General features: G+C 36.9%; 1 protein-coding gene across 4 annotated transcripts in view; it reads left to right on the plus strand.

Annotated features, from left to right (window-relative positions):
• The window catches only part of PRIMPOL (primase and DNA directed polymerase), a 40,753-nt gene that overhangs the window by 20,314 nt on the left and 5,511 nt on the right, over nt 1-14,928 (plus strand). For 2 of the 4 annotated variants that reach the window (XM_038398199.2, XM_043513588.1), the window contains 10 exons: nt 1,561-1,652; nt 2,447-2,588; nt 4,228-4,375; nt 8,145-8,438; nt 10,611-10,773; nt 12,209-12,306; nt 13,152-13,238; nt 13,324-13,432; nt 14,515-14,597; nt 14,682-14,728. In XM_038398199.2, the coding sequence (XP_038254127.1) occupies nt 1,561-1,652; nt 2,447-2,588; nt 4,228-4,375; nt 8,145-8,438; nt 10,611-10,773; nt 12,209-12,306; nt 13,152-13,238; nt 13,324-13,432; nt 14,515-14,597; nt 14,682-14,728 (1,263 nt within the window). The remainder of the gene's footprint in view (nt 1-1,560; nt 1,653-2,446; nt 2,589-4,227; nt 4,376-8,144; nt 8,439-10,610; nt 10,774-12,208; nt 12,307-13,151; nt 13,239-13,323; nt 13,433-14,514; nt 14,598-14,681; nt 14,729-14,928) is intronic. The other 2 variants (XM_043513589.1, XM_038398200.2) reach the window with 2 other exon arrangements.

A 14,928-nucleotide genomic window follows, 5' to 3' on the forward strand; every position in this document is an offset into this window, starting at 1 on the left:
GCTCACTTCATCGGATGCATTTGGTGGAAAAAACAGAGGAGAGATTTATATACACACACACACACAGAACATGAAACAATGGGTTTATCATACACACTGTAAGGAGAGTGATCACTTAAGATAAGCCATCACCAACAGCAGGGGGGGGAAGGAGGAAAACCTTTCATGGTGACAAGCAGGTAGGCTAATTCCAGCAGTTAACAAGAATATCAGAGGAACAGTGGGGGGTGGGGTGGGAGGGAGAAATACCATGGGGAAATAGTTTTACTTTGTGTAATGACTCATCCATTCCCAGTCTCTATTCAAGCCTAAGTTAATTGTATCCAGTTTGCAAATTAATTCCAATTCAGCAGTCTCTCGTTGGAGTCTGTTTTGAAGCTTTTTTGTTGAAGTATAGCCACTCTTAGGTCTGTGATCGAGTGACCAGAGAGATTGAAGTGTTCTCCAACTGGTTTTTGAATGTTATAATTCTTGACGTCTGATTTGTGTCCATTCATTTTTTACGTAGAGACTGTCCAGTTTGGCCAATGTACATGGCAGAGGGCATTGCTGGCACATGATGGCATATCACATTGGTAGATGCGCAGGTGAACGACTGATAGTGTGGCTGATGTGATTAGGCCCTATGATGGTATCCCCTGAATAGATATGTGGACAGAGTTGGCAACGGGCTTTGTTGCAAGGATAGGTTCCTGGGTTAGTGGTTCTGTTGTGTGATGTGTGGTTGCTGGTGAGTATTTGCTTCAGATTGGGGGGCTGTCTGTAAGCAAGGACTGGTCTGTCTCCCAAGATCTGAGAGAGCGATGGCTCGTCCTTCAGGATAGGTTGTAGATCCTTGATGATGCGTTGGAGAGGTTTTAGTTGGAGGCTGAAGGTGATGGCTAGTGGCGTTCTGTTGTTCTGTTGTTTTCTTTGTTGGGCCTGTCCTGTAGTAGGTGACTTCTCTCTCTTTTTCTCTGTAGGGTCACCTCTGGTTTTACATATAGTATATAATCAGAAGGATGGTTTGGACATAATTTTGTTTGATTTAGGCCATGTGTTGCTTCTCTCTTCAGTGGGAATCCTCTTCTCTGTACACTAGAGACTAACAAATTTATTTGAGCATAAGCTTTCGTGAGCTGTAGTCTCTAAGGTGCCACACGTACTCCTTTTCTTTTTGCGAATACAGACTAATACGGCTGCTACTCTGAAACTTCTCTGTACACTGTTTCTCTTCCCATTGATGTTACCATGCTGCTGATCAAAATAAGATTTTATTAGGCAAATACCACTTGAGGGTTTGATTCAGATCTCAGTTACATCAATGCAAATCCATAATAGCTTTATTGACTTCAGTGAGCTGCTAAGAGTTACGGAGTAATTTAAATAAGAAGCTGGCTCTTAATTAGCAATAAAAGGTACTTAGGCTTTTTTTCTTTAAAACCTAAACCATCCTTTGATAGGTTGTTACTAATTAGAAAATAATTACTAACCTTTGATCTGAGAAATTAATTTCAAGCAAAAGATTTTGATTAGTGATCTGAAAAAGGAACAGTTAACTCTTTCTTTTAATTTAAAAAGGATGTTCATGTATTTGCTTTGGAAATGAACACAGAAGATGGACAAAGGTATTATCTTGTGACAACATATACAGAGCTTTGGTTTTATTACAAGTGAGTATTTTGAAAAAAGTATCTCTTAGCTGCTTTTCATCAGGGCTGGGTCTGGTATAGACAAGCTTTCAGAAAGCAGGGCACCATAACTGGCTCCCTGACACTGATCCCCTTAAATGTGCTACAGTGCTTGACCATTGAAGAGAATTGGTATCCATAGTGAACAATCATCATCATTCTGGTGCATCAGCAGATAAAATAATTACATCTCCATGAACCATTTTATATATAATTCTTAACAGTCATTTAACCGGAAACATATCACATGATTGAGTTCTGATACTGAAATGTCTAGTAAAGGTCTACAGTCAACTTAAAAAAAAAATTCTAAAATGTTTTAACCATAGTGCATCTGATTATTAAGTGACAGAATTCTAAAAATCCAATTTTTGTATTTAAGCTCTTTGTATTTTGCATTTCTCTCAGTTTGGATATCAAAATTCAAAGAAGTTGGTTTCACTTTTGTGTATATTTTGCTTTAAGGTTCTCAGCACTAGTGGCTTTATTGTTTAAAATTTCCATTAGTTATTTTTATTCATGAAAACATATTTGTTGGTCTTAGGTGTTTGTAGGAATTTATTTTTTACAAAATCTAAATTTTAGGCCACATGTATATTTTGGTGTTTCTTTAGTTAGTCACAAAATTCATACTTTAAGTTGTTCAGAACATAGTAGAGCTAGTCTTTAAAACATTTCAACAAATGTTTCACTAAAAGAGGAATAAAAATCTTTTTTATTTTTTTAAATTATTGTTCATAAACCTGGGTGATGATTTTTAACTACTTTCTGTTTAGCAAAGAACAAAAAACAAGTCTCATGCATTGCTATGAAGTTATTCCTGAAAAAGCTGTTTGCAAACTGTATTTTGATTTGGAGTTCTATAAATCAGTGAATCCTGGAGCTGATGGCAAGAAGATGATTGCAAAGTTAATTGAGGTAAAATGAACAATAATTAGAATATAACATATTGTAGGTCTGTCTGTCTTGTTATTGGCCTTAATGAGGATCAAAGAGAGAATAAAGTGAACAAATTTTCCTTATAGTTATTCTATAGCTGAAGTTATCATAAAAAAATGAAAATTGATTACACGTTTTTAGAGAAAATTAAAAAAGCGTGTTTAGATATTGCTAGTTAAAGCGAAGTTTTTCTGGTTTTCCCGCTTTAGAGGAACAAGAGGCAAATAGTGGTTGGTATGACAGCATGTTCACCAGAGGCCTGTGACATTTTGTAATTTATGTTTCATGATATTGCCTCTGTAGAGTCTTATTGGTGGATTATGTGCCCCGATACAAGAGCCATAGAACCAAAGAAAGCAGTAAAATTGTTAGGGAGTATATAGGCATGCTCCTGGGCTCTAACAAAAGACTTCACCCTCTATTTTTCCCTCAGTTCTTCTTTTCCTGGTTGGTTCAAGTCCCTTTTTTCCCCAATGTGGTTTTTATTAAGCTTAGGCCTTTTCTGATTGTTATATAGAGTCACTCCTTGTTAGTTATTGGTTTTACTAATTAGCACAAATGTTGTTTTCATATGGATTTGGTTGGGCTTAATGTCCTGGCCCAACATATCTCCAATGTGGTGGACAAAGAGAATAAAACGAGCTTTCAGAAATACATCTCCTTCTCTAGTACAATATCCTGTCTCAGATAAGTACGAAGGTTTAAGAGCATTCATCCCAAGAGCCTTGTGCATGCCTCTCGCTGGGAAGGAAAGAAGCCACAGACTGAAAGAGGGCTTTTCTCTTGGAGGAGTCCTCAGAGGATCCACCTCCTTTGGGAGCATGAGAGTCAGTTGTGAAATATAAGGGATCCTCAAAATCAAAGAAGAAGATTGTTGGATCCAAAAGGAGGGCTCTGAGGTACCAAGATCTGAAGCTTTTGGACTCGTTGGATTTAAGGTCATAACTCTGGCCCTAGATATAATGTGACAAGGGCTTGTCTACACTGGCAATTAACAGAGCTGTAACTTTCTCGCTCAGGAGTGTGAAAAAACAGCCCCCTGAGCGCAGCAAGTTGCAGCACTGTAAAGCACCAGTGTAAACAGCACAGCTCCCAGCGCTGATAGCTACGCCCCTCATTGAGGTGGGTTTTTTAGAGTGCTGGGGGAGCTCTTTCCCAGCGCTGTGCCACGACCACACAAGGCACGTTAAAGTGCTGTCGCTGCAGCGCTTTAGCGTTGCCAGTGTAGACTAGCCCTAAGTTGTCATAGGTTTGGATTGTAGAGTCTTCAATGTTGGTTTTCACTGGAGTTGTAAACTGTACTTTGGAAGCAGTGTAACAGAAAAATGTATAGATGAGGTGGTATATTAGGCTTTTAGGTGAGAAACTGGAAATTTCAACAGTCTACTACTGGTACCATAATTATACACTTATTCAGTTTATAAGGTAAAATATGTGTTTATTTTGGTTAGACTTTAATAAGTCTTGAAACTTCATAGTCTAGAAAAACTGTATGTTCAAAACCAAAAATATCTTTGAAATGAAGGAAGACATAAAATCTGCCCTTCTGTCACAATCTATGGGTACCTTCTAGTTATTCAAAAAACAAAAAATAGCCTACTTTTTTTTTATTTTCCAGCTTTTTAGTAAAAAGCTGGAAGAACTTTATGGAGTTAAATGTTCAGTTGAAGATGTCTTGAACTTAGATTCCAGCACTGATGAAAAATTTAGTCATCACTTAATATTTCTGCTTCACAAGACAGCATTTAAGGATAATATTAATGTTGGTAAGCATATTTTCTTATTTCTAGTACATAAAAAGGAAATGTGTGGAATTTTAATATCTTAATAGTACAATCAAGCACTCAGATATTATGGTAATGGGAACCATAGGTGGCAACAAATATATATTTCCAGTTACATATTTGTGTTTTATTGTGCTTCAACTGATTTCCTGCTCATGTATTTTCTTTTGTTTTCTGTGACTAGTAGTGCAATTTCTCATCAGCCTTCTACTTCAAGGAAACAGCTACTATCTGTTTGTGTCTATACTGTATTTTACAGAACAAAGACATCACAAAAGCTGGTAAAAGGCTTGATGATGGTTTTATAGTTGCTTACTTATTTTGTAGATTAAGGCATTTTATTTTTTTTTAATTCGCTGAAGTTAAACTTTATTGGCCAGATTCTTGAGTCCAGCTGGGCTATGCTTAGCCCAAGACCTTAGTGAAAGGGCAAATGCATAGCTTAAAGCTGCCTTTGCATTAGCCTGATCTAGGGAACAGTGGGAAGCTCTTTGGTTCTTGACATAAGTTAGAATGTCTTCTAGGCTACAACAGCCCCTCATTGACCGTTTTTCCAACCCAGGATTGCCAAAGCACAGTGGACTCCAGCTCCACACTCTCATGCTACTTACTCTTGTGGGGATTGGAGGAAGTGGTGTAGTCTCTCCATACCTAGCTTTGGGCTAGACAGAGAGTTTGCTATGCAAGGGGAACATGCAGTTGTCCTTCAGGGAAGCTTTCTGGCCGGTACGTGCCCTGGAATGATACAAAGAAGCTAGATTGGAACCAAGAATCTGGCCCTAAATGCCCCTGTTGGTCCTTATCTTGCTCCCATTGAACTCACTGGGAGTTTTGCTATTGACATCAGTGGGATTACAATAAAATCCTTCATTTAGTAAGAGTAAGAAAAGCTTCCTGGGAGTGATTTGAGAGCACAAGAGAGACAGGCTCCTTGCTCTCAGAGTTAAGTGCCTGGCCCCATCCCAGCCTAGAGCAACAATTACAGAGAGAGTCTGACTTTGCTCCTGCCCTGGGCTGGAGCATGTGCTGTCACTCTGTGAGGATAGTACATACAGTCTGGTCAGCACTGGGAGCTGTGAGGGGATGGAGCATGCTCAGTGAAGACAGAATCTTTGGCAAATTTAGCAATAAAACTATAAGAAGTGTGTACTGAGCATGTGTGAACTGAGATTTTTTTCAGCGGTTGATAACTTGAACAAATTTTCACAGTAACAGCAAAAGGTACATACCAACACTGGCCCAAAGGTCACACCCTGCCAAATTTCAAGTCCCTGGTCCAAACATGGGGGTGCTACAGCTTCTCAAAGAAAAGGACAACAGAATTTTTTTTAATATTGCAAAACAACGTATTTTCCCCTCACCTCAGTTTCATAAGCAGCTAAATCATTTTGGCTGAAACCTCTTTCCCCCGCCCCAAAAAAGAAAGAGAGAAAGAAAAGAAAAACCAAGAAACCAGCTTGAGGCAGACACCTCATATGGAAAATTTTAAACCAAACAGAGAAAAGGCTGGCAAAGTTATAAGCAACTTCAAACAGATTCCTACAATGGGAAGTGTTGGGCAACCTTAGTGTTAGGCAGTGCTACTAGCCTCGCCCGGCATATAGCATAAGCAGTATACTGCTCATTATTTTCATTAAGACTAGTAGAAATAAATAAAACCATTTCTTCTCCCTGTTTCCCCCCCCCCCATGACTCTTCTACTGCAGCCACAAAACAAAATGATTAAATGTGATCGTTAAACTATTTATCAGTCTAAAAGTTTGATTCTGTAACCTCTTTCTTATAAAGTTATTAAAGAACGTGTGGATCAAAAGTATTTTATTTAAAACTAATTTTAGCCTTGTGATCTAGATAGCTAAGTGTAGAAAAAACCCATACTCTTTCAGTTTATTACATCAGCTGTTCCCTTTCAATAACAGCACTTGAGCTATTACTTTCAGCCCATTGGTTAGGCTTTTCCTATCACCATTGTGAACTAAATTATTAACGCGGCTGGACATTAAATGTTTGTGTTTAAAATCATTCATGGTTATAATAGATTTATAGGGACAGAATAAGCAGTAAATGGTTTATTTATTATTATTTTGCCTTCCTAGCAGTAATAGGAAACTAAATTTGCTTGTGATACGAAGTGTCAGTTTAGTAAACAAAATGTTACTCTTTAATACACATTAAATATGAAATTCAGATTTAGTTAATCTCTTAATCATCTACGTGTCAAAAATGGTTGGTTGTCTCTTGAAGATTAGCAGCTTTATAGTTTGAATAATTCAATTTTTAAATGTTGGGCCTAATTATCTACTGATTTTTACATAGAAAATGTCTATAAATTCAGTTTGCTTGATACAGTGATATCCAAACATCTAAATATCAATCAGGAATTTTTGTATATGAAGAGAGAGGAAAGTCAACAGTTTAAATAAACTGTCCAGTGATATTAAAGCTATAAGCAATTTTCTTTCTCTTTTTTTAAATCAAGTCTTTATTGTGGAATACCAATTAATGAATAGTCGATTATTTAATCTATGATGTTTCCATTATAAATCATCACAACCTGTGTGTTCTCTGGGACAAACTAGAAAATGAAACTGCAGTCTTATCCTAATAAAATTGAGTATTTTATTAGAATTTTTCTGTGTCAAACATTCTGCAAAATAAGTAATATCCTAAAATATTAAGTGCGTTACTCTTCTACCAACCTCTAAGAAGGCATTAAAACAAAGGGATTAAATTCGCAGCCGGTTTAAGCAAGTCCAACTTCATTGATAGCAGTGGACTTGCACTCATTCATGCGAATAAAAAACCTGTTGTTCAGGCTCCAAGCTGTAGTGGCTGATGCTCCCTCATATGCCACAGTTCTGACCTGTTGTCCAGTCCTGCACTTATGCATGTGAGTAATCCCATTCACATTACTGTAAGTATAAGATGTGTATAAGTGTTCGCAGAATGAGGCTCCAATTGGCTAAGAGAGTGGAGCATCTCTTTTGCTCACTGGGAATCTGGCAATCTAATGGGAGAGTCAAGTCCATAGTCAATGTCAAATCCAAAATTCTGGCTCATGCTGATCATTGACAAAGTCATTCATTACCAAAACCAGCACCCTGTGTGATCATGGATGAAGTATCAGACCGTGACTCTTATCACCAGTAGTAACAGTCTTTGGGCAATAGCATGGGTGTCCTGTGCCCTGCTGTCAGCTTGGTAGAGTATGGTTCTCCTTTGAAACCCTGCACAAGGCTTGTTTACTAGGGCTTTGAACAGGTATCCAAGATTTTTTCCTCAATGTGAAACTTTTGTTAGAGAAGCTGTAGTGACATTACTACACATTTGCCATTCACAACATTTCAGTTTTTATTATTATTTTGTTTCTAGGACCAGGGCCACTTGTGTTTGGTGCTGTACAAATATATAGAAACACATGGCTCCTTCCCTGAGGAGCTCACAGCCATTAAGATGGTGAAGGGTGTGAGAGAATGATACAACCACAATATGGACAGTTCTGACATACCTGTTTTAACATAGTGAGGTGTCTTAAAAAACAGCAGCACAAACTTTAGTTTCAACTAAAGTTCATGCCAAAACTTGGGCCTCCCACTTAGCAGTTTAAAGCATTGGTTGTGCACCAGACTTAGAAGAGAGAGAAACTCTATCCTGGTTTTTTATTTGAAAGTTTCTGCACAAAATATATTAAATGCATTTTTAACTTGTGACTAAACAGACCCTGATCCATTTCTTTTCTTATTATTTTAAGGTAATTTTGTGAAAACAGTTTTGCAACCTGCTCTTGTTTTAACTGAAAATAAAGCTGATGCTTTGATTCTAGAAGAAGGGGCGGACAGTGTTGTTTCCCAGTCTTCCAAAGCAACAGTTGAAATAGATGGTACTGTTGTAAACCTTGGTGCAGTGAAGGAGCCTCCTGGGAAATGGCAATCTAATATGCACAAAATGCTGGAAAATAGAACACTGCAACAGAACGAAAATCCTGATCTTTCCTTTCTACTTGTGAATGATAAGGAGGGAGGCAAGCAACTTGTCGTCGATCTGGGTAAATATAAAAGTTAGTTACTGACAGAATTCTGAGCCAAATTCTGCCATCAAATGCATGCACAGAAAATGGGACCTGCGGGAAGGAGGCATTTGCATGCACATCTTAAGTAAGAATTTAGCTCCATATTATGTGTATTATATTCCTGTTAAGTTTGTGTACTGGAATGCAACAAAGGTTAAGTAACCAGAGATGATTTATGCTTTGATCCCAGCACTATTTGCACAGTGTTTTGCTTAATGTACAGTAATATAAGTACTGAACATACAACAAAATGCAGGATGCAATTCAATAAAAATTAAACAAATTATCTTTAAAAGGTGTATTTTAAATTTGGCCTTAAATATTGACATGCTCTTGGAACTTTTAATATTACTTGAGTTTCCATAATGTTCCACAATACATAAAAACTCTGTCCCTTGGAGACTTCAGTTTATTTTTAGGATCTATCACCCCTTGATGATAAGGGGGACAGTAGTTGCACCGGATCATTGGTGCAGTTAAACGGCAAGTGGCTTGATCACGAAGATGGGGACTAGAGAGGCTGTCTCTTTGATAGTTTTTATTCAAGATTTGTCACAGACTACCTAAAGCAAGGGATGGGTACTCCTTTTTAATGGTGTGAATAAGTATAAGGAATGTATGATTCCGAACATCATCTAGAGATAATTTAAAGTTAAGGCCTAATCCATTTGAACCTATTGAATAGAAACTGCAGAATCCATAATCCAGGTAATTTTAGGAAGCAAACAAGGTGCTGCATTTGAATGGTCTAGAAAATTCATGTGAATAAAATCAAATAATGACCAACAAGAAATGCCTTGTTCAAATATATTCACAGTCAATGGCATACATGTAGCTTGTTAATTGCCCTACCCCCAAAAAAGTGAAGATCTGTGTGTAATTCCTGTATATTGAGCAGAATTTTTTCTCTTAAAAAATACAAATTCAAAGTAATTGGAAAGCACGGACAGGTCTACAATGACTTCTTTTACCACAGTTTTCATTTTGGCTTCTGAATTGCTTTACTATGTTATCTTTCACTATGAAGTTTTGGAAGACTGGCTTATTGGTAACAATCTTGGGGTTTTTTTAGGTATTAGTAGGTGGCTCATCTGAGTACAGTGACACAATAATACAGTGTTCTGGACACATCTATTTTTGTATTTGCCACAGAAAAGTTATTTTGTAACTACTCTCAGCAGTGTTCTTCCTTGAATAGCAGGTACCTAACTTCCAAGATTTCGCTTGCACTGTTATGTTGGTTCCCCAAAAAGAGAGTAACAAAGTGCTCTGCAATAGAAGAACTGTGACTGTAACTATGTTAATAACAGTAACTCCTGCAGAGACTAGTGAATAAAAAATAAGGTGGGAGGGTGCAGTTATGCAGCACACTAAGCTGATAACGTCTGGGTTTGTTACTTCCGTTTTTGGTTTTAGTTCACAGTGAACTAGAACATGATGGGCTTACCACCCTAAATTACAAAATGATTGGTAGACAGAGACCAAGAACAAATTGGAGCAGGATATTGCAAGAGAAAATTGGGATGCAATATATCAGTCATGCTAATGCTCTTAGTCTTTAAACTTTCATGGTAACTAAATTCAGCTTCAGAATTAAACAATTCCCCCCCCCACACACACACACAAAGTCTCGAGCAGAATTGCTCATACTTGCCAACCCATATTTGTTTTGAAATTGCGATGCGAACTGCATTTTTCTGACTATCACTCTTGTTGTTGAAGTGCAACTATGACATAGTCACACTGACACACAGAGAACAGGAAACTGATAAATTGCCAAACCATGTTTACAATGTAAAATAGTTACATGATCTTTCATGCTAGGAAAAAGAACAATTAGACTAGAGAATGCTTTGCAGAGATTTTGAAATAGTACCAAAAAACTAGTATTTACTTAAAATGCCTGTACAGCAGTTTTGAGTGATTGTCCTTATAGTTGAATATTATGGATAAATATATGGCTGCATGATTCATTCTTACCCTGCTATATAACTCCTACTGTGAGAAGTGAACTGGGATAATATAACAGTTTGTGTTTACTCCTTTAAATGCTTTTTTCTCAGACACCCAAATATAGTGTATAAAAATACATATGAGAGAACCTAGCCAACTGTAAATACATTATGAAACCTCTCTCTCTCCCTGTAGGAGTTTATACAAAGAATAGAAATTTCCGGCTGTATAAATCATCAAAAGCAGGAAAGCATACGACTTTGAAAATAGCTGAAGATAACAAGTTTGTTCCTAAACCCAAAAAGAATATTTCTGTTGAGGAGCAATATTTCCTTTCCTCTTTGGTTTGCAATGTTAGGTAACAATTTAATTACAGTGTTATTTAAAGTACTTTAAAATGTAGACTTCAGTAATATTTATAATTGCTGTAGCAGCAACCACTACTGTTGCGGGGGCTGACATTCCACTGAGACTGATGCATTCTATTCTAGGAAAGTTCAACCATTGGTTTCAGCAGGTAAATTTTTCTGATGGTTATTCCTTGAAGCAAAGGTTTGTCAGAAATCCAATCTGCTGCACCTACCTTCAAATGTGCAATAAATTCAGAGAACTTGTGTCATTTGTGATGGTTTCTGAACTGCACTCTGTGTGTATGGGGAGGGAGGTTGTTTTGGGTTTGTGTTTTTTTATTTTAATTTTTGTTTGAGATGAAGAATTTGACTTGTTCAAGGTTATTCAGCTGAGAAGTGCTACATTTCTATCATTGTAAATTAGATAGGACTCTGAAATGGACCAAAATCCAAAACTGCCTTCACTGAACCATTTAAGAGAGAATAACTCCAATCTAGACACAGAAGAAAGTGAAAAGCATTATTTTGTATATAAACTTTAGTGAGCAACAGCAGTTTTCATTAGTGCTGCACAAAAACATGCAACACAATTTATTATCAAGAGGCTGCAATCTAAGGACCTAATCCTGAAATGTACTGAGTGTTTTTTGGGAGATGAGAGGCAACCAAAATTGCTAATGACTTCAGTACTCAGCACTCACAGGATTGAGACACAGTTGAGCTGCATTTATTATGGAGTTTTGATTGTAAATATCTTTTTAAAGATGCATATTACATTCAACATTCCTGTAAATCTTTGGTCGTCATGGGCCTCAATTAAGCACCTGTCAGGGATGGTCTAGAATGGATAATACTTAGTCCTGCCTTGAGTGCAGGGGACTGGACTAGATGACCTCTCGTCCCTTCCAGTTCTGAGATTCTAAGCATGTGCCTAAATACCTTGCTCAATTGAGGCTTATATCCTATAGTATAATTAAAAAAAAAAATCAAACCAGACTTCAGTGGGGTCATTCCTGAGTAAGGACAAGAAATCATCTGTTGTAGAATTTGCCCTATATGATGGTTTTTTCTTTGCTGTGTTTCTGGCATGAAAACAAACATAGTTCTTTGCAAATTATTATTCTAATTCTAAAAGGGTAAAGTGCAAGACTACTAAAAGCCATCCAAAAGTAAACAGTACTTTTCAAGGACTACATATATAGCAAATAGGGCTAGAAGTAGTGCAGAGGATCCTGGGTTTGGTGAGGGTAGATCTTCCTGCCTCTGCTGTGGAAGAAGGAAACTCTGCCCTCTGCTGGAATATGTCAGAGGAAACTTCTAAGTCAAAATGAATCCTTTATGTCTGAACAAGAAATAAAGGGGCAATAGGAATGTGAAAAGGCAGTATGGTATGTCCAGAAATCTGAGTTATGACTTACTTCTCCTACTGTCTCTCTCCATCAGGTTCTCAGAAATTGAAAGAGCCCTAACTTGTGACATCCCAGAAGGGAAGAAAAAAATGTTTAAACAAACAGACAGGAGAGTTTCCAATAGCACTTCAGGTACTTCATAACAATCTTTTGAATATGTGATTTTACTGAATAGAAAAATGTATCTTAAGTGTTTGAGTCATTAATTTGCTATATGTATTACAGTGCACCTGATCTAATTATGGAATATATCTCAAACTGTACATCTGATAAACTGCATCCTCGTTGGGCTGTTGTTCTTATACATCAGTGGAAACTTTCTGCTGCAGCTTATTTAGGCAATATCCTTTAGCTAAGTCCTGCAGAGGGTATGCCCTTCATTTCTCAGGGAGACTGCCTAACTAGTTACTCATGCACTAGTAAATTGGGAGCATGCAGGAGTCTCTCTCTTTCCCTGGTCTACAGACCCTTCCAGAGTAAGTTACAGGAGCAGCAACTTGGGTGTTTTATATTCAGGATGTAGAGTAAAGCTTGAAATTAATAAAGGATCAGAGTCTGCTAACCTAATTCATTCTGCATAACAACATACTCCACCAAAGCCCCACTGAAATCAATAGGGCTGTTTGTAGTGGAAACTAGTATTCAATATAAGTCAGAATCTAGTCCCCAGTGTAGAGTTTTCTTGTTCCCAGGAATAGTAAGCATCAACCAATCTCCAAAAATTAGGAGCATGTGCTAATTGTAACCTGCCTTTCCCAAAAGTAGGGATCTGGCTCCAGACTGCCTGAGCAAGGGTAACTTCTTCTATAATGAAAAATGCTTTCCAAGATGTATACCAGTTAGACACTGAGCCCAGTCCTGCTTTATTGATGGTAATGGGACTAGGAATAGGTCCTTAAGGGTTAGTGAGATTCAAGTACACTTATTTTTATTCTGAGTTTGTATAATCTGTAAGAGTAACTTGTGTTTTTAAACAGATCCCATAGAAGGATATCAATATTCACCTTATCCAGAAATTGATTGCTTTGTCCTTTCTTTAGTTAATAAAGATGATGCTCATGGAGGTAAGGACCATCACTATTTTTTAAAGAGACACAGATATATAGTCTCAAGCTGTTATACATTATAATTAAATAATTAATTTTCCAGGGATACGACGATGGAATTATTTTTCCTTGGAAGAACTCCTCGTTTATGACATATCCAGATATCGCTGGTGTAAAAATATTGGAAGAGCCCACAAAAGTAACAACATAATGTATGTTCTTTAAGTATGTAGGATTCTCTACAAAAGTTTATTTAATAGGCACTTTTATTTTGAAAGGCTTCAAATTAACCTTTTTAATAAGGAATTTTTCATTATGCAACTAGAATATCCAGGAATGCTTGAACAGAAAACTGTTCAGGGAAGGGAGTGTGTTTTTACAGCACTTAATACAACAAGGTCTCAACCCTATTCTGCTATTCACTGGAAATAGAAGGAATTTGAGTTTACTCTTTCGCTGAACATGTTTATACCTGTTTATGGAGTCGATTCCAATGGCAGAAGACAATGGGAGGTACTGACCTCAGTGGGGTCAGAATTTCACTTAAAATGTTTAGTTAATCTTACTTAGTAAACTGAAGAGAGAGACTAATTTAATTTTTTACGTTACAAATTCTAAATGTAACTTGTCATTTGATTGGCTGTTAATTTCTCTTCAGGGTAAAATTGACAGTCTCCTCTTGAATGTGAGAATAACCAAATGCATGCTGCTTTTTTTTTTTTTTAAAAGGACTCTTTCCAATTGTATCCTATTTCTAAATGTTTTTAAAGCAAGAGATGTACAATATTCTATTCAACCACAGCTAAAATGGTATAGTGTTATCAAATTATGTGGTAAGATGTCCCATACTGCAAATCCAGGTTGTACAAACTCTGGTACTTAACAGAATTGCATAAGTGCTTTAGTTAAACTCACTGCAGAAGGGAGGATTTTAACTCATTTTATAAACTCTTATTCAAATCAATGTCTTAAGTCTTATTTTCCATCTTTGTTCAGAATTAACATAGGCTGAAGATAATTGTACCTCACTTTCAACATGGTGGCTTTAAAACATACCAAAAACCTGTACATTTAAGATACTCTTAATGTAAATTTTACAGTATTACTTTTTTTTACATTGCATATTGTATGTAATTTCAGTTGTAAATGGGCCAGAGAGCAGGTACAAAGACTATTTTAGAAACAGAAGAAGGGCATGGTGTCTTCACTCCCTGCATGAAATCCTGGCCCAGTGTGTATAATGTAGCTAATGCTGTTCTTAAGTGCTAGCCAACACTTGCATCTGTATTTTAAGGATTCTGGTAGATCTAAAAAAAGAAGTTTACTATCAAAAATGTTATGACCCCATCTGCAGGGCTAAAAACTTCAAATCAGAAAGTAAGTATGTTTTCAATAAAATTACATATAACCATTTCAGAAACATTAACTTTAAACAAAATTAACACACTGTATCTGATTTAGGTATTCCATTACCCCCTGAGATATGCCTCCCTTTTCTTTTCAAAGAGGTATGTATTTTTTGTTCCTTTCCCTCTTCCCCATCCACACAAGAAAAAAACAAACTGCAAAAAGGCTTAATGGTAACTCAAGTGTATTCCAAACTGTTGTCTCTGGTAGCCCTTTAAAAATCTTGCCTACACTAAGGGACTGATTGATTGCCATCCATGGAACTACTCACAAGTGAGTAAAGATTGCGCAATGGGACTCA

The sequence above is a fragment of the Dermochelys coriacea genome, chromosome 4 (assembly GCF_009764565.3).
Source record: "Dermochelys coriacea isolate rDerCor1 chromosome 4, rDerCor1.pri.v4, whole genome shotgun sequence".
Taxonomy (NCBI): domain Eukaryota; kingdom Metazoa; phylum Chordata; order Testudines; family Dermochelyidae; genus Dermochelys; species Dermochelys coriacea.